At 41.6% G+C, this 22397-nt stretch overlaps 2 protein-coding genes across 3 annotated transcripts; one reads left to right on the top strand and one right to left on the bottom strand.

Annotated features, from left to right (window-relative positions):
* The first annotated feature begins 352 nt into the window (after positions 1–352).
* On the top strand, positions 353–11452 carry piwil2 (piwi-like RNA-mediated gene silencing 2). Its single transcript, XM_028413855.1, has 24 exons — positions 353–392; positions 1317–1756; positions 1895–2000; positions 2562–2676; positions 3400–3578; positions 3721–3802; positions 4165–4275; positions 4474–4591; positions 4787–4911; positions 5173–5253; positions 5351–5464; positions 6359–6547; positions 6693–6777; positions 7137–7229; positions 7373–7513; positions 8837–8950; positions 9178–9366; positions 9526–9627; positions 9739–9855; positions 10205–10293; positions 10425–10530; positions 10656–10909; positions 11042–11149; positions 11296–11452. Exons 2-24 carry the CDS (start codon positions 1346–1348, stop codon positions 11450–11452), a joined length of 3186 nt encoding a protein of 1061 aa, XP_028269656.1. The 5' UTR covers positions 353–392; positions 1317–1345.
* A 5212-nt stretch (positions 11453–16664) lies between these two features.
* On the bottom strand, positions 16665–18485 carry LOC114441760 (putative golgin subfamily A member 6-like protein 3). 2 transcript variants are annotated; one of them, XM_028414829.1, is made up of 2 exons: positions 18415–18485; positions 16665–18001 (listed from the first exon to the last, which is right to left on the bottom strand). In XM_028414829.1, the coding sequence occupies exon 2, from the start codon at positions 17993–17995 to the stop codon at positions 17075–17077; it is 921 nt and encodes a 306-aa protein (XP_028270630.1). In that variant the 5' UTR covers positions 17996–18001; positions 18415–18485; the 3' UTR covers positions 16665–17074. The 2 variants fall into 2 exon arrangements, with proteins under 2 accessions (XP_028270630.1, XP_028270631.1); XM_028414830.1 differs by lacking the exon at positions 18415–18485 and adding an exon at positions 18106–18399.
* Positions 18486–22397: the final 3912 nt, after the last annotated feature.

Consider the following 22397-nt stretch of genomic DNA (forward strand, 5'->3'; position numbering starts at 1 on the left):
CTGTCTCACACACACAGTGCTAATCGATACTCGCAGAAAGATACCACCCTGAGCGGACTGCCGCTGGTCAGTAGCTTGTTACTGGTGAGATTTTACATCTGTGTGTATTTGACACAACAAATTGTTGTCTAAATCAAATATTTATTATTGTTTGCATTTATTCCACTTGGGGATCTCATGAAGTGCACAGGAGCACAGGTAACCACCAGAGGGCGATCAAACAATAATCCATAGCGTCATATAAGAGAGATTGACAGGTTCAGTAAACCAATGATTAGCTGCCGAATGAAGTGATCATCCAATAGAGTCTTTGGAAGGCAGATCACTCTATGCCGGGAGTCTTTCACTCGACGACCTTCAGCAAGAAAAAGGCCATTCAGCAATTTTATGTGGTGAGTCATGTTGCCGCCTTTAGCATAAAGTTGTAGTGTCGTTTGTTGACTAAATAACTTAATGCGCGTCGCGGTTTTCCAGAACTGCGTCTGCTGTGTTTCTTTACTTATTCGGCTCAACTGCAGAATGTTTCTAAACACGCGCTTCAGGTAGCTAGCTTGAAGTCAGCAGTTTTAGCTAAATATAGGACTCGGCTAACATAGGACCCAGTAAGGACCTGAACATTGTGGTTAGTTACGATATAATATGCGATTTTCACGTTAGCTAAACAGCTGTGTTCGTTAATACATCCGCAAGTAACGCAATTTAGATTCTTTTTTGTACTATTTAAAGACGCGCCTTTATGTTAAGCTACAGAAAGGTAGCATACCGCCCCATGTCGGCAATGTGACATTACTGAGCAAGTTAACTTGTCCTGCGGCTTATTAACACTCTCTCGGTTGTTTCTTCTCGGCATGTTTGAGACATTAAATGAACTTGTTTTAAACTGTACTAGCCACATGGTCAAAGTGATTTTGTTTTAAATTTGCACAAAGTTGTCAAAATGGCTGCAAAACCGGTAAAAAAAAAGATGGTATTTAGTTGAGGTATCAAAAATAAATGCATAATTTCTAACTAGAAGTGATTGTACATACATTTTAACTCCATAAATGTTGATGGTCAAGGTTACATACAGTCATCTTAACTCTAGATGGTGGGTGGTTAATAATAACAATGCTGTTAGTACATTTCAGTTACACTATCTCAACCAAGCAGCACAAATTTTAAAATAATTTTCAATTAATGAGACGTTATAATAAAGCATTTACTACTAAGTGGAAAAGTGTCTAAGCTTCACCCACGATTGGCTTACTGCTACCACTCCTGAGCTAGCTATGCATAGTTGCTACTACTAACTGTGTTATTTGGTCTTTCACCTGCAGTTAACCCGACAAGATCGAAAGTCGATCAAATGGATCCAAGCAGGCCTCCTAACATTAGTGATATGAAAGGTGTTTATTGGCCGGGATGTGGCAGAGGACTACAGCCTGAGGAAATGGCCATAGGACGAGGTAGAGGGCTTCTGTTTCCTACTGAAGCACCTGGTATTGGACAAGCCAGAGGTTTCCCACCTACTGACGCAAACTCTCCAGGACAAGAAGTAACTCCACTCCCTACTGAACCGGGGGTTGGAGAAGCTAAAGGGCTCTTTGTGAAGCCTTATGATTTTAGAGGTGGTCGAGCGAGGGGGTTCCTGCTTCCTCCAGCTGAACCAAAGGCAGGGATGGCAAGAGGTAGTATCCTACAGACACTGGAGCCACAGCCGGGACCTCAACCTCCTGAAACAGTGACGCTAGAAACAAGCGGCAGCGACGCAGCTATGGTAAGAGCAGAGGATGTGTGCATCTGAGTTGTCTCTGTATGCATATACCATTTTATTTAACTTTTTGGAAATTGTAATTGCGAAATTTCCCAGCTTGGGATGAATAAAGTATTTTCTATTCTAATCGTCTTCTTACAGAGAGGCATGCCAATCCATGGTCAAGCATCAACCCTCCTTTCAATGTTTAGAGGCATGGGCATTGAGTCATCAATGTTTTCAATTGGAAGAGGAGCTCCACTGGTTGGTCTGTATTGACTACTTATCCAAAAAACGTATTATATTCTATGTGTTCTTAGGTGTGACGAAACCATTCCATCAGTATAACAAAACCCAGGATCCACGTTTTATATATGCTAAAGTGACTCTTTTAAATGCTAGGATTATTATAATATAAATATTACTGCTGAATTTTGTTTCCTGTCACTGTTGTTAGTGATCTTACAGCACTTGTCATTCTTTTAGTTTTGCTAAATGGGGCTTTGTGTCACTTGACACATACAGAGCATTTTAGATACCATTGTTTTCAGTTTGTCACTTGAGTGGCTGATACTGTGATGATTATAGCTGCCATAAAGACCTCAGTCTACATGATACCTATATGATGCCTATACCTATATATTTTTGTGCCAAAAGGGCAACCTGTATAGATGTATGCACAAATACTGCTGAAGTGCTGTATAGGATAAAGGTAAATTCTTGCCATGTTTATAATGTTTCACATTATCATCACAGTTATCACCTACAACCAGATATGGAAAGTAATTCTGTGGGAAACATTGAATTGACTCAACAAGTCTTGTTGCAGGGAGAGGAGCATCTGGGGACAAGGGAGATGTGAAACTTCAAGGCGCTTCGGCACGCGCCATCAGCACCCCAGAGAACACTGGCCAATCTGGATTCATGATGGGTAGAGGCAGCAGGTCAGCAGAAATAAAAGATTATGTTTTGACATAAGACTGACTACACACTACAGAATTGTATGCCAGATATTTACAGCGGCGGTGTACTTATACAGCTCACAGACATTGGGGTAACCAAAACACACAATGCAATTAGGGCTAAATGGAATATAGAAAAAGAAGACCAACTCAGAAAATTATGGCAGCAACATAAGCGCCTTCACAATGTTTCATGCATGTCAGGTCCAAATACACCAGAGCAACCAGCTGACAATCATCCTTGACATTTGTATTTCTTCTGAAGCCTCTGAGTTTCTGTGAGACCTTAGGTCTGTGGAATCACTACAGTGAAATCATCACTGCGGCAGGCATGTGGTCTAACAGTCAAGTGTGTGCATTCAGAGGGTTATAATGTTAAAAATGTCCTAACTCCAGTGATCTCCCAGAAACACAAAATTCTATAGTGTGTAGCCAGCCTCAAAGGGATTCTTCTGTATTGTCAGTTGTGACTGTATAACAGTAACAGTCACCTACTTTTGGTAAACATAACGCTACACAAAAAACATCTTTTATAATGGTTTAGATTATAAATTGTTCTGAGCAAAATATATTAAAAAAATACAAATGTATCTTTGTGTTTTATTTGTGCTTCTTTTATTGTAGAGAACAGTAACTGATGCATCACTTCTAGCACTGCTAAACTTACATGCATTTCTGCCTACTGTGGTGTCTGACCTGTTTCAGTTTCCTGGGACAAAGCTTGTCCCCTCAGATGATGGTGGGGATTGGAAGAGCAGCAATGTCGCCGCTTGGTGTGAGAGGGGGGCCTGCTGCGATTCCTTCTTTTCCATCAGATAATGTCAAGTCTGTTCCTCAAACACCTGAGGCACAGACAGCCTTACACTCCCCGCCTTCACAAGCAGGTAATTTAACCATTTTTGGAGAAAAATGTTTCTCTCATGTGAGAGTAAAGTTGCCAAGTTCATCATTGTTTAACTTAACTTTAATGCTGCTTGTACAACATATGATTTTATTTTAAATTAACTGTATATGTCTATGGCGAAGAACCTGTGGCTACCACTAAAGACGCCACCAAGCTTTCTGCTGTTATGCCACCAACGACGGAGCTACAAATGGAGGCAGTACAGTAAGCATGCTTTTCTCCTTTGTGTTAACCAAAATCAGTGTTTGGTTGTGTCCATCACACATTGTTTTTGTGCTGTCTAGGTATGACTGACTCCTTTGTGGCCCTCTTGTAGTGCTCTTCAACTATTTAATGACAAAGGCAGTCATAGACTGTTTAGTCTAGAAAATCTGTAATATGATTGGCTTGTATATCACTTATCCAGATTTCAACATTATATGTCAGGATCTTTGTCCTTTTAAGCTTCAGATAAATACAACTCTTCCAGCAATGTAATAGTGTTATTTATTTTGTGTGACTTTGTGTGACTTGTGGTAAAATAAGGGAGTGACCATTAAGTGAATTTGCATTTATGTTCTGCCCAGACTGCCACCCAATAAGGCTGGAACTCAGGGAGCTCCTATATCTATTGGGTCAAACCACATCCCAATTAGATGCAAAAATGAAGCTGTGTATCAGTACCACATTACATTCACGTAAGTGTCACATATGTCATTGTGTTTCTTTTGTATTCAGCAATCAAACAAAAAGAAAAAATAATACCGGTAGAAAAATTAACTTTTTGTGTGACCCAAGATTTGTTGTTTTTTGATTTTTGAATCAGTATTCTTCGTATTAGCATGAGTAGTACTGTATGTTGTCTTAGAATGTGTATGCTCAATATTATTTTTCAGCCCAAATGTTGAATTGATGTCAATGCGTTTCGGCATGATGAAAGAACACCGCACAACAACAGGGGAAGTAGTGGCTTTCGATGGGTCCATACTCTATCTGCCTGTGAAGCTGGATAATGTAGGTATCCCAGTACCTCTGTGTGCTAATTATACAATATCAAATGGACTGCACTTCAGTCTGGCCCTATTGCCCCTAATGAATTATCTCACAGTTTCTTTCAGTTGATGAAATTCTTATCCTTCAGGCAACTTTTACAAAGATCCGTCTCTATTTATTGTCTTTTTGTTTTTTTTTACAATATGTGACATACAGGTGGTTATCGTCAAGAGCTTGAGAAAGACTGATAATGAGGAAATACAAATTAAAATCCAGATGACAAAGATTTTGCCTCCCAACTCAGATCTTTGCATCTCGTTCTACAATGTGGTGCTCAGGAGGTATTTAAAAATGATACTTCTATGTTGATTATTCAGAGATTAACCACTGTAAATTGAAACACCTTATCATGCAGATAGGTAATGTTTAACACATGTGCAGGGTCACCAAGTAGCCATATAATTCGATTTTCTTATGTGTATTTTTTAGCAAAAAACTTTCAGAAAAATAATTCTACTATTTTGTTTGTATTATTGTAAACATTATGACATGTTACTATTAGGGTGGTTATATGACATGACCCAGGGTTCTTGTTTTTCAAGGGTTATGAAAATCATTGGACTAAAGCTGGTGGGCCGGAATCATTATGATCCAGAGAGTGCAGTCATTCTTGGGAAGCATGGGTAAATACTAAGATGTAATTTAACATGCAGATGACCACAGATGCCATCATCATCAAAGGGCAACCCCAGTCATTCTCCTGTCTGTCCTTATTTGCAGGCTTCAGGTGTGGCCAGGCTATTCAACCTCCATAAGGCGCACAGATGGAGGTCTGTACCTCTGTGTTGACGTGTCGCACAAAGTTTTGCGGACTCACTCTGTCCTGGATGTCATGTGAGTTGACACGGCAAAATAAACAGTGTTTAGAATTTCCTTCGGGAAATGTATGTGCTAGGGAAATTTTTAATCACAGTATTTGCAGCATTACACTGTGTATTTGTGTTTTATTTGTATTTTTATTTGTGTGAATATACCAATTTACCAAATCCTATAGCCCAATCAAGAGCCCCATTCAAAGAAATGCACAACACAGCAAGATGAAATGCTAACATACAGCAACAAAGTGCTACTTCCTTGGAGCCGGCATCAGAGGTAGTAACAGAAGCTCATAGACTGTGTGAATGAGCAAGCTGGCTCAGCAGAATGCTTAACTAACTAATAAATAATATGAGGCATGCCTCCAATTGCGCATTGCTGGCATGTCCATTGAAGCCCAGACCGAGGTGGCATTACACCAGCTTCGTTTCCAGTCTGTGAATGAGCAAGAAGACAGTAAAGGTGGAATAAAGAGGATCTTCACTGTGTCCTTATACAGGGATTTCTGTGTGGCTAAGACCCCCCGGTAGATTTTATTTCTTCTAGATGCCTTATGTATTGGTACTCACATGCTCATACAAATTTAAACTCTGACCGTACCATGACCAGCCAACTCAGAGCAATATGACTGTTGTATATTATTACATATTTAAAAGCAAGTTTAGAGGTGTGTTGTTGTGTCCTGAGACAGAACTGTGAATACTCACAACAGCTGCAATTCTTTCCTCTTGGTTGAGTTATTGAGTAGGGTGAGGGGAAGCAAAATATTTAACACAATATCTTTACTGTACCAGTGGCTTATATACTATGTTATTCTAGTGTTTCTGATAATAAGGTAGAAATAGCCAAAGTACCTGGCCATTGTACTTGAATGGAAAAAGGCAATAACTAGGTCTGTGTCCTCTCTTGCAGGAACACGACTTACCAACAGAGCAAGGAAAATTTCCAGGACGAATGCACCAAAGAACTAGTTGGTTGCATCGTTATCACACGCTACAACAACCGCACCTACCGCATTGACGCTATTGACTGGAACAAGTCACCCAAAGACACCTTCACTTTGATGGATGGCACAACAGTCACCTTTATGGAATACTACAGGTGAAACTTTGTTCATGAACTCAAGAGAACTTTAAGAGTTTTTGTGCCCTTGAAACACTAGCAGTATAATTAAATTAGATCAGCAGTGAACATTTCTGTCATGTTTGACTGACTTAACCTCCTTTTGGCTTTCATATTTTAACAGCAAGAACTATGGGATTACAATCAAAGAGATGGGCCAACCTTTACTCATACATCGACCGAAAGAAAGGTCCAAGCCAGGGGGGAAGGTAAAACCTCTCTTCAGCCTCAGTAAATTTACGTCCATAAAAACGTACACACTAGCCACGTTTGTTCTCTCGTTTTTAAGTAGAAAATACAGCTGACATAAACTCTTGTCTCAGGATTCTCCCTTGGTGCTCCAAAGAATCTTAAACACACAAAAAATCTTTCAAATGTGAATAATCACTTATAATCAACTGATTCTTTTCAGGTATTCCTATATTTCCACATCAGGTGAAAGGCCCTCTACTTTCACTTAAAGACCATTTGAGTTTCCTTTGTCTGTCAGAGATTATGATACAAAGAGGAGATTATTTAAACATTGTGAGCAGTTAACAAATGTACTGATCATTTAACAATATTGCAGCAAATCATCACTGGAGAGATCCTTCTGGTGCCTGAGCTTTCCTTCATGACTGGAATCCCTGAGAAAATGAGGAAGGACTTCAAAGCTATGAAGGTTAGTTTGACGTGGCAGCACAATGGTCTTGTAGGTTTTATGATTTCGAATTTGCAGTGCACCAAAAACTATTTTTTTTAATGATGTCAATGTGTTAAAGTGATAACTACACTGTAAATGACAATACCGTTTCTATATGATAGGACTTAACCATGCACATCAACGTGAGCACAGAGCAGCACACCCAATCAATAAACGAGCTTCTGAAAAACATCAGCACCAATCCTGAGAGCCTGAAGGAGCTCAGCCGATGGGGACTGGAGATTGGCTCAGACATTCTGGTGGTAAGAATGTTTGTAATTTTCCTAATAACAGAAGTTTAGTAGTTTGTACTAATACTATTAAAGCCATACAATTCTCTATAACAATTGCCATGGTAAAAAATATTATGTATGATGTACTTAAAACATCAAAATAGGCTTTCTGCTCTTTTTTTAATGAAAATATACACAGTGTAGTGTGGCTAATTTTTGCATATATATTTAGTGTGTTGTCAGTACTTGATCACAATACTGACATCACAATTAGAAACTCAGGCCCTAATCAGTTCACAGCAGGGCTAGTCTGGTACCTAGAATTGGCTCTGGCCATTAAACTAAGGACTGAGTGAGGACCAAATATTACTGCATGTGTAGAGTGTTTAAATGCTACTTGATCGTCTGATTGCAGGGTGAAGTAGGCAGGCTGAACACTAAATGTAGTGTTGATGTGTGTTTTATTTGTTTTGATGTATAATTTTATGTGCACTTTTTTGAGGAGCTTTTATTTTGAGCAGTGGTGGCTGCTGGTCTTCCGAACAGGGGAATCCCAATTTAGGTGTAAATTATAAAATGTATCCTATGGCAGCCTGGCTGTTACTAATAAAGGGAAACCATGCCATAGAACTACAGCAATACACATGAAAATGATTTTCAGGAATAACACACCTGCTGTGTCAGTATACAACAGACTAGCAACTAACAAAACTCACACAACAAAACTCAACAACGTGATAGTGATTAGTATGGTTTCTTTAGAATGTAGTATGTGCAATGTGTGAAAAACGAACTGGACAGACAGCATGATGTCTCACGACTTCACTCTGGGAAATCCGCTAAGGACTGAATTCTACTTTGCTCGATGACAATTTTTGTTTCTGAATCACTGCCAATCAAAAGGGGTTCAGCCTTTTAGACAGTTCCTCCAATCATCATGCGAAAGCCTAACGTCTTGGCCTGGCTCGGAAAGCCCACCTTCGCCTTCAGAGACGCCCAGTATCCGAGGAAATGATGATTTTCTGCATTTATCCAATGAACACATGGTCTTACTGCGATCAAAATAAGAGCATCTGACGTTCAGCGTCAATGGGATGTCTGACTGTGCTGTGCACTCAAAATCAGATAATACAACAAACTGTATGTATATAAATGAACAGAGTGATAAAGACTTAGTCATGAAGGTAAACACATTCTAGGATGCTTGATGTCAAAACCCAATTGAATGTAAATTCAACAGTATTTGAGCGTTTATTGTGTGAAATGTTAGAGGATGTTCAGCTTTCCATGTTTTCTCAGAGTAATCCCCACTGATTTTGAGAGTATATTGAGTATTTAATCCTGATTTTGCAGATGAAAGGTAGAACTCTGCCCCTTGAGACTATATGTCTGCGGTCTTCATCCTTTGCCACTGGTGCTGATGTATCCTGGTCCAGAGAGATTGTAAGGGATGCTTCAATCAGCTCTGTGAGTATCATATCTTTTATGATAAACATAATTAAGCTGTAGAGCAGCAAAGCATTTTTAACCTATGACTTTAGTCACATTTTAAGATTGATGTGTTTCAAAACTTAGCCTTACACCAATTGAGTAGATGTTGTCTCATAAACAGCACTGAATGACCTCATGCTATTTGGCAGGAACGGCTGGAGTAAAAAGTGAGCATTTCTTGAACTGACTTGTGTGGCTTTTAGATCCCCTTGAACATTTGGGCTGTCTTCTACCCTCGCCGCTGTGCAGAAGTGGCTGAAGAGCTGATTACCACCTTTAACAAGGTAGCAGGGCCTATCGGGGTACGACTACAGCGACCTATTCGTATAGAGCTGAGAGATGATCGCACTGAGACATACGTCAAGACCATCCACGCCCAGCTTACCAGTGAGGTATGATTAGTGCTTGTAGCTTGTCCCACTATGGCTCCACATTATATGACCATGCTTTAATGCTGGTAGTTATTTTTAACCTCCATTTGGTACAGCTAATGAATTGGTACAGCTAAGTTATGATGTTAGTAATGTGTGGGTTCATGTTTCTATGTGTAGCCCAACCTGCAGCTTGTAGTGTGCATCCTTGTCGGCAACAGAGATGATCTCTACAGTGCCGTCAAGAAGCTGTGCTGTGTGAAAAACCCTATTCCATCCCAGGTTTGTAATGTTTACATTAGGTGTTCAAATGTTTGTGCTATTGTGTTAATTTGTCTTGACAAAAATTGCTTCTAAAAAAGGAAATGTTTTTGTCACTTACTTGGTCATTAGGCCATCAATGCCAGGACAATTTCCAACCCACAGAAGTTGAGGAGTGTTGCCCAGAAGATACTCCTCCAGATGAACTGCAAGTTGGGAGGAGAACTGTGGACTGTTAATGTTCCCCTGGTGAGTTTTTGTACTGGATCTGAACAGTCCATTGTTAATGAGGAGGGTACGAGGCTATATTGCTAATCTTGGCAAATGTATGCATGATCATAATGTCCACCTGGCCGTCGTAAAATACCGGAAACCGTTATAATATAAAAATACAGTGCTATTGAATTTTACCACCCAGCCCTACTTATGTGGATATTTAGTTTTCTCTAAAAAATCACTGTGGAAAATGTAAAAGAAAGGAAAATGATTTTGAGTCTACACCGGGTTGAAAATATGTCAACAAGTGGATTAAGGCCCTACTACTAAAAACACGTGATAGTAACTGGAGAAATGATAAACCTCTGTCTCACTTGAATAGAAACATTTGATGGTTGTTGGAGTTGATGTCCACCATGATACCAGCAAGGTGCATCAGTCAGTCATGGGGTTTGTTGCAAGTGTAAACAGGTACATTTGTCTTTCTTTTGTTTAGAGCATGCCCTTTTATGGTTGTTTTAATGATCGTGATTATTTTCTCAATGTTATTGAGTAATTTTCATTGTAATTAATACCTACCAACAATGGCTGTTTTCTTCCAGCTCACTTACCCGCTGGTACTCCAGAGTGACTTTCCAGACACCGTCTGAGGAACTAATCAATGGCTTCAGAGTTTGCTTCCTGGCTGCATTGCAGAAGTACTACGAGGTAAATGTCACATATATGCATGACTTCTTTTGCTCTTTTGTGTAAATATACAAAGGGTGGAGGAACTGACATTACTTTTGTTAGCTGCCCATTACTGACATGATTCTTGTGCTTGTCCCCTGAAGGTGAACCACTGCTTGCCAGAGAAGATTGTGGTGTATCGGGACGGGGTATCAGATGGACAGCTGAAAATGGTGGAACAGTACGAGATCCCACAGTTGATCAAATGCTTCGAGACTTTCGCCAACTATGAGCCCAAACTTGTCTTCATTGTGGTTCAAAAGCGCATCAGCACCACTCTCTACTCCTACGCTGCAAACAGCTTTGGCACTCCTCCACCTGGAACTGTTCTGGATCACACCCTTACTCAGAAAGACTGGTCAGTTCCAGGTCCCTCAGATGTGTAGTCCTCAAAATCAAAACTGGAGTAGTGTTTGTGTTGACAATGTGTAACTTCTGTTGGCCGTTCAAAATGTGTCAAGCTAAAGTGACCCCCCCCCTTTACATTCAGGGTGGATTTCTATCTGATGGCACATCAAAGCCGTCAGGGCTGTGGACTGCCAACACACTACATCTCATTGTACAACACGGCAAACCTCACACCGGACCACTTGCAAAGGTATCAGTGCCCTATTTTCTTCTCTGTGTTTCATTTTGATTGATTCATGAAACTGATGATTTATGAATCAGTGAGTATTGGATGAGTAACCAATGTAAATAGCTGGAAACATTTAGTATTGTGACATTAACTTGGTCTTTTGTCAGGTTGACTTTCAAGATGTGCCATTTGTACTGGAACTGGCCGGGCACCATTCGCGTTCCAGCACCATGCAAGTATGCCCACAAACTGGCTTACCTGTGCGGTCAGTACCTGCACTCAGAGCCAGTCATCCAACTGGCAGACAAACTGTTTTTCCTTTAAACAGCAGTGATTGTTTTGTTAAAGACTTTGTTCGTTTCCTGTCATTCGTTTTGGTCTGAAGTTCACCTGCTATTTTCAATTCCATTTAAAGTCAATAAGTTCCATTAAAGTTACAGTGATTGATCCAAATGTTACAAGCCTTTCCTCTTTATGCCTCCCTCACACCTTACCCATTAAAGTCATGTATTTGGTAACAACAGCAAGAACTGATGGAGTCACACCACCCAGGGGGGTTCTTGCAGCTCCTTCCTCCAGTCCATCCTGCTTGGAGAGAATTTGGTGACTGCTGCATCTTTTTTCAGGGCAATTCTGGGCACCACCACTCAGCCAGAGCGGTTTGCCTTGCCTCGGATCGATGCAGACCAGCTCTGCTCTCAGCCTCCCGGCTGCGTCCTCTGACAGCCAGAGAGGACGGAAATGACTCTCTTACGTCTCAGTGAAGACAGTCTCCAATGAGACGCAGAGGTGCCTTCCCGGGGTTGAGCTCATTTTGGCTGCTTATGGCTGGGGTATGACGATGGAACAATGCCACTTCTGGTAAATACTTAATAATAATAATAACTTTATTTATATAGCACTTTTTTAAACACACAGTTTCAAAGTGCTGTACAATAAAATCAAAACAGGAACAACAGTGAGTGGTTAAAATACCATCCAGTGAAATTCATACAATAAGACAGGAATTGTACAAGGTAAGTCAATAAAACATAAAAACAATTTAAAATTTTTACAAGTAGAATAAAATAAAAATAGGCCCGTAAGATAAAACCAGGGTAATAGCATAAGCAAAAAACAATAATAAAATACAATAATGTAAAACAAGGAATGAATGGATAAATAAACCGGTTTAGGAAAACGCTAAGCAATAAAAGTTAGTTTTAAGAAGAGATTTAAAAGAAACTGAGTTTGCCAGAGGATATCAGGCGGGCAAACCGCCCAGATTTTGGGCGCATAGACAGCAAATGCACGGTCACCCTTTGTGATCAGCCGGGATTTGGGGACTGATAGGAGGAACTTTCCAGAGGATCTCAGCCAGAGTTCAGGGGTTAAAAGGTCCTGCATAGAAGAGGGGGCGAGGCCATTTATTGCTTTAAAAACCATCAGTAAAATCTTAAAATCAATTCTAAAACTCACAGGGAGCCAGTGAAGGGCAGCTACAACTGGTGTTATGTGGTCACTTCTCCTGGTATGAGTGAGAAGCCTTGCAGCAGCATTCTGTATTAGTTGTAGTCTGTGAATGTGATGTTTACTGATACCAGAGTAGAGGGCGTTGCAGTAGTCTAGCCTGGAGGAAATGAATGCATGTATAACCGTTTCAGAGGTGGGGAGAGGAATGGTCAATTTTTGTTCCTTTATTAAACAAACTAAACAGCTCATGTTATATATCTTATTTGCACGACAGCATGTCATTTCTGTCTTCGCACAGAGGCACGATGTGTGTACACACACAGACACACACACAGACACGTGTGCGCACATACTCCCACCGTCGGACAGAGAACGACATGCTAGTTGGATAGACTGAACTCTGACTAGGCTAAGCTATGCAATGCTAACAGTACTGATGTCCGTGGTTTTATTTTTATTTTTGCCATTAAAATATGCTATAACGTGTAGAGAGGATTGAAGCAAGGCGTCTGGACTTGTAGAGTTTTCTAGAAGACGTTTCGCTGCTCATCCAAGCAGCTTCATCAGTTCTAACTGTTTGGTGGGGAAACATGGTTTATATGTGGTGGAGGACCTGTGTGGGTGGGTCTGGGTAAAACTTAAAAAACTTACAAAACAATAGCACTAAATGTTTCCTGTGATGTTCTGGCTGACTGGGCCAGGTGTGTCTAACGACTGGCTAACGACTATGAAACTGCCGGAGGGGGACTGGTTGACAGCCCTTTGTTCTTACTGTGAGTATGTGCAAACTAGGGGTGGGCGAATCGATCTAAATATCGATAGTATCGATACCAACGTTAGGATCAGTAATTACTCGATACTGGCGTGATTAGATCGATATTTCTGTGGAAGTTTCTCTTCTATATCTTCAGCAACTTTACTCGCGGTGCAGCGCTCCTCTCTCTCTCTGCTCAGTGCGCAGGCACACTCCGCCCCTCCCCCTCCTTCTCCACTCGGCCGGAGCAGACGGAGCTCCTGATTGGCTGTAAAGTGCAGCTAGCGTGCTGGAGACAGCAGAGAGGAAGAGGAGCGCTGTTTGGAGTTATTTCACAGCGACAGACGAGAAGAAGAAACTGCTACTTGTGAGGTGTGCAGGAAAGCGACCTGCCGCTGTGGAAACACAACTCATTTACACAAACATAAAGCAGCAGAGCCTAAAGACCTCGAGCTGCAGAGTGAACAGAGGGAGGAGGAAGAGGCAGATCCCCAAACATGAACCAGAGACAGTGGTCACTGACAAAGGCTTTACTGCAAAACACTCATAAATATCCAGGTAGATGATTTAAAAAAGTGAAGGTTTAGATTCAGTAATCTGCAGCATGAATTAATATTGTCTTTCTGAGTGCAGTAATAAGACCTGCAGTTTTAGCAGAATGACTGAACAGTCATCATATCACCACCTGAAATAAATCTCGTTTTTCTCAAATTCCAAAATATATCTAATAATGTAATGATATAAGTTTATATAATGATATGTATTTCAGTATGATTAATATGATTATGCTTTGGTGATAACTGTTGAAGGATCTTTATTCTTCATATTTAGGCTCCATGCAGATAGGTGTTAAACTTTTATAAAAGTATCTTAGTCATGCTGTTTCACCTACATGATTCACAAAGAGCCATGGCTGTCACAAGGAGCATCGCTGACATGATTGTGAAGTTAAAATTTCAAACAGTTCTGCACTTTTGTTTGCAGCTTGATTTACTTAACAAATGTTTCTTGTGTATTATTATTCTGCTAATCACGATAATCTATTTAAAGGCAAAAAAGAAGGCAAAAAATAATTATTTATGATCATGAAATTTCAAAGTAAAAGTATCGGTATCGGTATTGGTATCGGCGATACTGACCCTGTATTTACTTGGTATCGGATCGATACTGAAATCTTCAGTATCGCCCACCCCTAGTGCAAACTTCCTGGGAATGGATGGAATCACTGCATTGTATGTGGTAGAAAGATGATGTCTGAGGCCACCACCTCTGTTAAGGGAAGGTTCTTCCAGCTTAACATAGATGCTTCCTTGACTCCTCTTTCATACCACCTTTCCTCCCTGTCTAAAATGTGAACACTGTTGTCCTCAAAGGAGTGTCCTTTGTCTTTGAGGTGGAGGTGAACAGTTGAGTCTTGTCCTGAGGAGGTGGCTCTCCTGTGCTGAGCCATTCTTCTGTGGAGTGGTTGTTTAGTTTCTCCAATGTACAGATCAGAGCATTCCTCACTGCACTGGACTGCATATATCACATTGCTGTGTTTCTCCCTGGGAATCTTATCCTTCGGGTGAACCAGTCTCTGTCTCAGTGTTGTCATCGGTTTGAAATGGACCGGGATGTCATGGTTGTTGAAGATCCTGCAGAGTTTCTCTGATACTCCTGACACATATGGAATGGAGATGTTCTTTCTCCGCCTGGTGTTGTCCTTCTTGTTGTTGGGGGGTCTTGTTGCACATATCTAAACCAGTGGGTGGGGGTGGTTCCAGGATAGGAACTCAGGGCTCTTCTCTCCACTTCTTCCATGTAGAGGTTGGCCACAATAGGAGACACAGGTGATCCCATCGCACAGCCGTGCTTCTGTCTGTAAAAGTTCCCATTGTACAATGGGAACTTTTACACCAATGGGACACCAAGGATAACGGATTGATCTGGATGCGGCCGAAGCCTGCTTAAGCCTAAGAACCCGTTCACACTGGGGAAAAAATGTGGCTTAAGCAGGATTTGGCCGCATCCAGATCAATCCAGATGTGTTTTTTTCCGAGTGTGAACACCTCCAATCCGGCTGAATCCAGTTTGATTTCAAGCCGGCTAGATCCACCCTCGAGAGATGGATCTAGCAGGATTGGCTCAAATGTGGCTCAGGTGTGAACGCAAATGTGAATCCGGTTAGCCACATTATTAGCCATATTACGAGGCGCCACCTAGTGGTTTGGAGAACAGCAAACACACTGGATGAAGCCGGATTGAGTGCGGACACAACTGTGTGCTAGCCAGATTTGAAAATAGGTCTGAACGCATCCAGCTTAAAGGCTGAACGGGGCCTTAGAGATCGGTCTGTAATTACTGTTAGAACAGCGGGATGGAGTGCAGGCTTCTTTAGGAAACATTGGATAAATACTTTAAGGCCCCGTTCACACTGGGGAAAAAAATGTGGCTTAAGCAGGCTTCGGCCGCATCCAGATCAATCCAGATGTGTTTTTTTCTGAGTGTGAACACCTCGAATCCGGCTGTATCCAGTTTGATTTCAATCTGATCCACCTCTCGTGGGTGGATCTAGCTGGATTGGCTCAAATGTGGCTCAGGTGTGAACGCAAATGTGGCGAGCGAATCCGGCTAGCGACATGATACTTCCGGTTAGCGGCGTGCTACTTCCAGTTAGCGATGTTAGCAATTTGTGGGCAGCAGTGGCGCAGTGGTATAGCAGGGTTGTCCCGTAACCGGAAGGTTGGTGGTTCGATCCCAACTCCTCCCTAGTCACTGGTGTGTGTCCTTGGGCAAGACACTTTACCTGCATAGCCTCCAGTGTACTCACTGGTGTATGGCGCTCTTTGCTGGGCTGCCTTGAGCAATTTCCCCATTGTGGGACTAATAAAGGTTTCAATTATTATTATTATTATTATGTGCTACTTCCGGTTTACGGGGCGAGTTTTACACGATGCTCTTATTTATAACTACTACTATGCTCTTATTACTACCTTAATTACTCTAAACAGAGTTTATACACCAATTCCAACCAGGATATTCAATATTCTGCTGGCTGTCATTATCAGTGAAGTTATAGCTCGGTGTTTCTGAATCACACTGCATTATTTACTATTTCCAATGTGCCCGACCCTGGTCAGCACTGATAAGCCATTCATGCCACTCACTCATATTTGTAATTTTCAGTGCACCCCTGATTCTTAAGTTTAAGAAATAAATACTATGTATTATGTTATTCTGAAGAAAAAGAATGTCAGCTACAAATGGGATTTCTAATCCTTTTTATTTAAACAATAACCTGATGAAGTTTAATGCTTACAGTTATGTCTGCATTCTTTTCCTTTTCTGCATTTTAATACTGGGTGATGCAGCCTTCTTCACATTTACTGCCTCACCTTCGGCCTGTTACTTCTCAAATAATGTTTCTTTCTTTACACCGTCATCCTCCCATTCTACTTTTATAGATTACATGAATGCATGGCTCCGTTAGCATTAGCTGCCTTACAGCACACTGATGTAGGAGCTGTATGACATTGTCTCGTTTGCTTATTCATCCTGTAGGCTTCATAGCACATATCAGAATAATTCATTATAAGAAATTATGTCATAACTCAGATAGAGCTTCAGATCATTATAGTTGCACAAGCCCTGTCTAAGGTTAAGGTACAGTGGATTGTCATTGCAGTTTCATTTACATGCATTCGAGGCTGCAGCCTGTAAACATGTTATGTGATACTGCTTAATAATGACTGTGTTCTTCCTCACAGCAGAATGCAGTCGTACCCCCTGCTTTCATACGCTAGCTTGGATCCTACTCTTTGCAGTATGTCATCTTGCTCAGCTAGTTTGTCCTCCTGCTCAGCCAGTCTGTTCTCCAGCTTTGACAGTTCGTTCTTCTGTTCAGCCAGTCTGTTCTCCTGTTCAGCCAGTTCGTTCTTCTGTTCAGCCAGTTCGTTCTTCTGTTCAGCCAGTTCGTTCTTCTGTTCAGCCAGTTCGTTCTCCTGTTTAGCCAGTTCGTTCTTCTGTTCAGCCAGTTCGTTCTCCTGTTTAGCCAGTTCGTTCTTCTGTTCAGCCAGTTCGTTCTTCTGTTCAGCCAGTTCGTTCTCCTGTTTAGCCAGTTCGTTCTTCTGTTCAGCCAGTTCGTTCTTCTGTTCAGCCAGTTCGTTCTCCTGTTCAGCCAGTTCGTTCTCCTGTTTAGCCAGTTCGTTCTTCTGTTCGGCCAGTTCGTTCTTCTGTTCAGCCAGTTCGTTCTCCTGTTTAGCCAGTCTGTTCTCCTCTTCAGCCAGTTCGTTCTTCTGTTCAGCCAGTTTGTCCTCCTGTTCATCCAGCCTTCTGTCCTGGTCAACATGCAGAGCTCCAGACAGAATCACAAAGGCATCAGTGAGACTTTTGTTCAGGTTTTCGAACTCCAATTTATAGTTGCTAGATTTCACCATGTGATTCAACTTATGCGCCTCTGTGAATTTGGTGACCAGGCTCACAGCCGAGGACAGAACCTCGCTGAGTTTGGCCAAAGCTTCCTTCACTTCTTTAGACTGCCTTGGTTTCTCCAGCTTGACATAAAGTGCCAGTTTTTCCAGGGCTTTGAGCCTGTGCAGGATGTGAGGAAACTGCTCGTCATTGTTCTTCATTGTGTCAATCAGGTTATAAATGGTCTTGATGGAGATTTTTATGATATCCATGTTGAGCTGGAGGGATAGAACAGAAATCATTAATCATTAATCAGACAATAAACGGTTATATAATCATTTTAAGTGCACTCTAGTTTTTGAAGTTTCGCCTTTCTAATGACCTTGTTTCGTCTCAGGTCGTCAGCCACGACGCCCAGCCAATCCTCACACTGTCTCCAGACTGCTCCTTTTTCTCGCCCTTGTGGTAGATTTTTGTTCCTTTTGTTATTAAAGACTGTTAACTTACCTGTGCCTGGATCTCCTCCTTACATTTCATAACAACTATTCTGGTTTCATCTGTGCACAAAACCTTTTCCTCATAGGTCCTATATCTCTAGCTATAACAACGCATAGGTCTATCAGTGACAGCCTTTAGCCTGTTTGCTCTAAGAGGAAGTATTTAATGTAGTGAAAGAAAAAACTATAATTACTGTAAAGTGTGTGCAAGCTCCAAGCTGTCTGTCTTATTACCAGAGTGTGTGCAGACTAAATGAAAGTGAAGCTTGATGCTATACTGATAAGTTATCATCTGTCCCTCCTTAGGTCATCGTTCATGTTCTCTCAGCACATATTGAGTTCAATGATTACAGCATGTTTATTGCCATTAAACTACGCTTCAATAAAGCGAGAGGAGAGGCGGCAGAGACTTTACATTGTCACATATTTTTAATGTGTTGTTAAAAGTCAGTTACCATCTGAACAGGGCTTTAGCCCAGTTTGTAACTACTGCAAATACTGTGCGTACCCAGGGCTAGGACCAAACACAGTGAAGCAGTATTCAGTTACTCCACCTGTGGAACAGCCTTCCTGAATACCTGAGGTCTGCTCAGAAAGTCACTTTATTTGACAGCACCCTTCTCATATAATCGTTCTCATTTAATGTTATTTATAGTTTTTCACAATTTTATTTTTAGGATTTTAATTTCCTTCCTTATTTAAAGATTTATGTTTTTGGACCTAAACATCTCAGAACTAGTTTATCAGATAATACTTTCTCTCTGGATGGAATTACTCTGGCCTCCACTACGACTGTGAGGAACCTTGGAGTCATCTTTGATCAAGACATGTCGTTTGTCTCTCATATTAAGCAGGTCTCCAGGACCGCTTTCTTTCACCTGCGTAATATTACTAAGATCAGGAGCATCCTCTCTCAGAGTGATGCTGAAAAGCTCATCCATGCTTTTGTCACTTCAAGACTGGACTACTGCAACTCTTTATTGTCAGGATGTCCACATTACTCCATCAACAGTCTGCAGCTGATCCAGAATGCAGCAGCTAGAGTTCTGACAGGAAGCAGCCAAAGGGATCATATCTCTCCTGTCCTAGCGTCTCTTCACTGGCTCCCAGTGGACTCAAGAATACACTTCAAGATCCTTCTTCTAACCTACAAGGCTCTTCATGGACTTGCTCTATTGTATCTGCAGGACCTGATTGTACCATATGTTCCTAATAGGACACTCAGATCTCTGAGTGCAGGTTTACTTGTAGTTCCTAGGATTCATAGAAGTAGAATGGGAGGACGAGCTTTCAGCTATCAGGCACCGCTATTATGGAACCAGTTACCAATCTGGGTCCGAGAGGCAGACACTGCCTCCACCTTTAAGACTAGACTTAAAACTTTTCTGTTTAGTAAGGCGTACAGTTAGCCTTAGACCTAGTGTGTAGCACAGCTATGCTGCTCTAGGCCTACGCTGTCAGGGGCACAAACATGATCCACTGAGCAGTTTCCCTCTCACCCTCTAACCTCTCCTTTTCTCTCCTTAGTCTGGCTCACACTGGTCTCAAGACCTGCACGCTGACCTGCAGTCCGGCCCGTGAAGTCTCTCCTGCCCTACGTTGTCGGGGGGCACAAACATGATCCTCTGAGCGGTTTCCCCCTCACCCTCTGACCTCTCCTCTACTCTCCTTAGTCTGGATCATACTGGGTAATATCGTCTCATAATCTGTGTTAACTGTCTTCCTTGTAGTTCTGTGCCTCGCTCTCGCTCTCTCTCTTTGCAGGTCTCAAGACCTGCATACTGACCTGCAGTCTGGCCCCTGATCTCTCCTGTGCTCATCGACTTCACTAGCCCCTGCTGCTCATCTCTGCTACCAAATTACTATTCCTACTTATGGACCGACGATATATATAGATATCTATTGCAATATAATCACTGTTTCATCTTGCTGTCATGTTTGCTCTGTTTGTATCATGTTTGTATCATGTTTGCTCCTCTCTCTCTCTCTCCTTCATCCTCTCTCTCTCTCTCTCTCTCTCTCTCTCTCTCTCCCTCATCCTCTCTGACTAGCAGCAGGACTGGTTCCCCCTTAAGTTGACGGGTCCTGCTCAAGGTTTCTTCCTCTTAAAGGGAGTTTTTCCTTGCCACAGTGCTCTTAGGGGGGTTCCTGTGATGCGCTATATAAATAAAACTGAATTGAATTGAATTGAATTTAAAATGATTTATTCTGTGATTTCATCCTATGTAAAGCACTGAATTGCCTTGTGTATGAATGGTGCTATATAAATAAACCCTGCCTTGCCTTGTATGTCTTAAACAGTTACGTGCATGCATATAAAGCCTTAGTTTTTTAAATGATATTTAAAACTAGTTAGTTAACAACGTATTTATTTTTCTGTTGTATGCTCCTAATCACTGTACTTCTGTCAGGATTTATGAGTGGACACAACGTGGGAAACAGGAGGCATGGGGTGGAATACAAAAACAAAGTCCTTTATTCGCTCCTGTTCATTACAGAGGTTCAGTCATATGGCTAAAGTACAAAAGGATGTTGGTAAGGAGAAGTCAAAAAAACAAGCTATGGTCACAAAATATTACAGCTTCTGGAGAACAAGGTTTCCTAAAGAGGCTGGTAAGTCTGGGGATGTGCACAAAACAACATGGCAAAACATATCTTTATGTTTTAATCTTTAATCTTTAATTTAATCTTCTTCTTTAACTTCTGTTTTCGGTGTATCACTTCCCTTTTTCAAGTGCATAACTTGACTGTGGATTGAGTTTTAAGAGCCTCGTCCGTCCTCGCCAATGTCAAAGCCAGCTTTTCTTAACTTGGTGCTTTGCTTTCTAGCAGTGTTCAGGTAAGACTCTCATCCTCGTCCCGTCACTTACATGCATTTTTGAGAGCTTCAATTGTTTTCTCTCTTTTTTTAGTGAGTTCCAACTATGCCTAACTAACTAAAAATGCCTTTAGCAACAGCAAGCAAATCTTGTCTACACGTTTCTGATTAAATGCACTGCCCAAAAAAAAAATAGGGAACACATAAAGAACACAATGTAACTCCAGGTCAGTCACTCTTCTGTGAAGTCAGCCTGTCCAGTTAGGATCAACAATGAGAAATGAGAGGCAGTTATCAAGACAAGCCCTATAAAGGAGAGGTTCTGCAGGTGCTGACCACAGACCATGTCTCTGCTCTCATCCTTTCTGCCTCATGTTTGATCACTTTTACATTTTGTCAGTGCTCTCACCCCTAGAGGTAGCATGAGGCGGTGTCTACAACCCACAGAAGCTGCTCAGGTAGTGCAGCTCATCCAGGATGGAACATCAATGAGAGCTGTGGCAAGAAGGTTTGCTGTGTCTGTCAGCACAGTGTCCAGAGCATGGAGGAGATACCAGGAGACAGGCCAGTACACCAGGAGACGTGGAGGGGGCTGTAGGAGGGCAACAACCCATCAGCAGGAGCGCTACCTCCTCCTTTATGCAAGGACGAACAGGAGGAGCCAGAGCCCTGCAACATGACCTGCAGCAGGCATGAAGGCATTGATGCTATGGACTGGCCTGCCCGTTCCCCAGACCTGAGTCCAATCAAGCCAACTGGGACATCATATCTCGTTTTATCCACCAATGCCTCGTTGCACCACAGACTGTCCAGGAGTTGACTGATGCTTTAATCCAGGTCTGGATGAGTATGATTCCAAATCTAGACCTCCATTAGATAATAATTTATGTTATTTTGTTCTCAACATGTAATAAATGAAGATTTTCAACTAAAATCTTTCATACATTGAGATCTAGGATGTGTTATGTTAGTGTTCCCTTTATCTAATTTTATTTATATATTTATTCTTTTATTTATTTTGTAGAGAGGTCATACGGGCACATGGAGGCCACACACACTACTGAGCCTCATTCTGATTTGTCTTGAGGAATTTCCACTCAAGTTGGATCAGCCTGTAATGTGAATTTCCACTTTTGTTTTGAGTATGATTCCAAATCTAGACCTCCATTAGATAATAATTTAGATTTACATTGATAATTTTTATTATTTTTTATTCGTTCATCACCTGTGCTGAAGTTGCCGAGGTAGTCAAAAAGCTCCCCGGCGGCAAGGCACCGGGGGTGGATGAGATTCGCCCTGGGTACCTTAAGTCTCTGGATGTTGTGGGGCTGTCTTGGTTGACACGCCTCTGCAACATCG

Source organism: Parambassis ranga, chromosome 9 (genome assembly GCF_900634625.1).
Source record: "Parambassis ranga chromosome 9, fParRan2.1, whole genome shotgun sequence".
In the NCBI taxonomy this organism is placed as follows: Eukaryota; Metazoa; Chordata; class Actinopteri; family Ambassidae; genus Parambassis; species Parambassis ranga.

What these genes read in the sequence shown, in the direction of transcription:
- piwil2 (XM_028413855.1), top strand. Translation starts at nt 1,346, where the DNA reads ATGGATCCAAGCAGGCCTCCTAACATTAGTGATATGAAAGGTGTTTAT. An exon ending in CTACAAATGGAGGCAGTACA is followed by an intron (nt 3,803 to 4,164) that starts GTAAGCATGCTT and finishes TGTTCTGCCCAG; the next exon opens with ACTGCCACCCAATAAGGCTG. An exon ending in TTTGTTGCAAGTGTAAACAG is followed by an intron (nt 10,294 to 10,424) that starts GTACATTTGTCT and finishes GTTTTCTTCCAG; the next exon opens with CTCACTTACCCGCTGGTACT.
- LOC114441760 (XM_028414829.1), bottom strand. Translation starts at nt 17,995, where the DNA reads ATGGATATCATAAAAATCTCCATCAAGACCATTTATAACCTGATTGAC.